The sequence below is a fragment of the Scylla paramamosain genome, chromosome 2 (assembly GCF_035594125.1).
Source record: "Scylla paramamosain isolate STU-SP2022 chromosome 2, ASM3559412v1, whole genome shotgun sequence".
NCBI lineage: Eukaryota > Metazoa > Arthropoda > Malacostraca > Decapoda > Portunidae > Scylla > Scylla paramamosain.
The window spans coordinates 27330694-27333626 of record NC_087152.1 but is presented as its reverse complement, the minus strand read 5'-3'; the positions used below and the strand labels follow the sequence as shown (position 1 = coordinate 27333626).

General features: G+C 46.9%; 1 protein-coding gene across 1 annotated transcript; it reads left to right on the top strand.

Moving 5' to 3' along the window:
- The first annotated feature begins 337 nt into the window (after positions 1-337).
- Positions 338-1949, top strand: LOC135106766 (uncharacterized). The gene is made up of 2 exons (XM_064016051.1): positions 338-787; positions 1485-1949. Exons 1-2 carry the CDS (start codon positions 353-355, stop codon positions 1932-1934), a joined length of 885 nt encoding a protein of 294 aa, XP_063872121.1. The 5' UTR covers positions 338-352; the 3' UTR covers positions 1935-1949.
- Positions 1950-2933: the final 984 nt, after the last annotated feature.

Below are 2933 nucleotides of genomic sequence, written 5' to 3'. Positions count from 1 at the left end.
TCTACACTGTCTAGTCATTCTATTTCGCTCCTTCCCAGCCGCTCTGATTTCATCATTCCACCACGGTTTACATACATTCTTTCTTCTACCTACTCTCACAAACCCTATCCGTCTCTGAGCAGCACCCATTACGTTTCTCATTCAGATGCTCCACGTCATGCACACTTTCGTCATTCTTCAGTTTTTGACTACCGCTTCGGATCCTACTTGGGTACCGGCATATCAGTGGTCTTTTTTATTTTGCTGGATTTTTGTCACCCTTGCCCTGTGTTCCCGCTATATAAAAAATGAAAAAGCACACACACACACACACACACACACACACACACACACACACACACAGGCCATAACAATGCACACTGACACATCGCTACAGCCACCAGTGAACACTTATGTCGCCACCAAGCGAAACTTTCTGAAAACCGTGACAACATTATTATATTATTACATCACATTATATTATGTACCTTTCATTGCGATACCATCAGCACCATGGTTTCCCTTCTCTCTCCGGCAGAGCTACAAACTTCCTGAAGAACTGCATGAGGAGCTGCTCTCAACAGTCAGTCGCCGGGACGACGTGCAGGCGGTGTCCACCCTCATATGTAAGGGCGCGCCCATAGAGCTCCTGGATGGCCTTTCTGTCCTCAGACTGGCTGTCACCACCGACCGCATAAACACCGTCAGCCTGCTGCTGGCTAGCGGTGCACCGCTGCCTGCCAGCCTGCTGCAGGAGGCTTGGCAGAGCCCCGACGTGACTCACAGGGTGCTGGCCACCCTCACCACCGTGAGTACCTTCCCTTCCCTGTCTCACAGAACTACCTCACTGTAAAGGTGAGGACGAGCACCGGTACTGGACCCAAGTCTCAGGGTGGCTTTGCAGAGTGGAAAGTGTTTGAACAACTTGGATGAGTTATAGGTCTGTTGGTTGTAGAGGACGAGCCTTTGTGTTTCAGTGCTGTCAGTTTCAGGTTTTAGTGCTGCACATGACAGACCTGCAGCACACCAAACCTGTCCAACATTAGAGATCATGCAACAGAATCTTGTCATTTCATAAAAGGACACTTCAGTGTAATGTTTAGAACAAGCAATGAAGTAGATCTCATAATACTTGAATCCATGTTAATTCATCATTATAATCCTAAAAGTAATTGTAACCTTGTCAAACCTAATATTTGGAATAATTTTTTGTATTTTTCCTTTTTTTTCGGACAAGGTAAGGTTGTATTTGTACATGCACTTTCAGATTTGTGACACTTAATGACACTTCTGCATAGCTGTCCTACCTCTCTCTCTCTCTCTCTCTCTCTCTCTCTCTCTCTCTCTCTCTCTCTCTCTCTCTCTCTCTCTCTCTCTCTCTCTCTCTCTCTCTCTCTCTTTGTCTCTCTCTCTCTCTCTCTCTCTCTCTCTCTCTCTCTCTCTCTCTCTCTCTCTCTCTCTGCGCACGGTGCTTACCTGATGTGGTGACCATCCTTTCCTCACAGGCCTACTGCTGCCGGCTGCGTGCAGAGCAGCGTCGCCTGGAAAAGGTCAGCAGCGCCCTTGTCGAGGGCATCGACAATCTAGTGACAACCATCGAGGGAAATACTCCCTGGCAGGCAGCCTGGCGATGGGGAAAGGAGACTGACCGGCCAGCACTGAGCGACCTCCTGGCAAAGGCAGCGGCTGCCAACTGCCCCGTGACTGCCGCCTTCCTGCATATGGCAGGAGGGTGGACAGTCTTTAATGGAGCCTCTGGTGGCACTGCCCTCCACGCTGCCCTGGAGGCTGGCCACAAAGGCATGGCCGAGCTGCTGATTAGGGACCTTGGGGGCTGCCCGTGCGTGCCGGACACACATGGTCGCCTTGCAGTGCACATGATGCCTCACGAGGAGCAACAGAGGCTGGAGCAGGTGAGGCTGCTTGTCTGTGTACTCTTTTACATAAGAACATAAGAAATAAGGGAAGCTGCAAGAAGCGACCAGGCTTACACGTGGCAGTCCCTGTATGAAACACGCCTACCTATTTCCATCTGCTATCCCCATCCATAAACTTGCCTAATCTTCTCTTAAAGCTCTCTAGTGTCCTAGCACTAACTACATAATTACTGAGTCCGTTCCATTCATCTACCACTCTATTTGAGAACCAATTTTTTCCTATCTCCTTCTTAAACCTAAATTTTTCAAGCTTGAACCCGTTATTTCTTGTTCTACCCTGGTTGCTGATCCTAAGAATTTTGCTTACATCTCCCTTGTTATAACCCTTATACCACTTAAAGACTTCTATCAGGTCCCCTCTTAACCTACGTCTCTCTAAAGAATGTAAATTTAACAGCTTCAACCTCGTCTCGTAAGGGATACTCCTCATCCCCTGTATCCTTTTAGTCATTCTCCTCTGTACTGATTCTAATAGACCTATATCTTTCCTGTAATGTGGGGACCAGAACTGCACCGCGTAGTGTAGATGAGGTCTGACCAGCGCCAAGTATAACTTTAATATTACTCCCGGCCTTCTACTTTTAATACTCCTAAAAATGAATCCTAGTACCCTATTTGCCTTGTTTCTGGCTTCTATGCATTGTTTCCCTAGACGGAGTTCAGAGCTAACTATAACTCCTAAATCTTTCTCGTACCCTGTACCTACCAGAGTCTGGTTGTCTAATGTGTGGGTTTCCTCTACCTACGCTAAGCACTTTGCATTTATTGATATTGAATTGCATTTGCCATCTATCCGTCCATTCATTCATTCTATCTAAGTCTGCCTGCAAGGCGATGGCATCCGATTCTGACCTAATTAATCTACCTATCTTTGTGTCATCCGCAAATTTACTAACATCACTACTAATTCCACTATCCAAGTCATTGATATACATTAGAAATAACAATGGCCCTAATACTGATCCCTGTGGCACCCCACTAATTACATGACCCCACTCGGATTTCGAGCCGTTTATT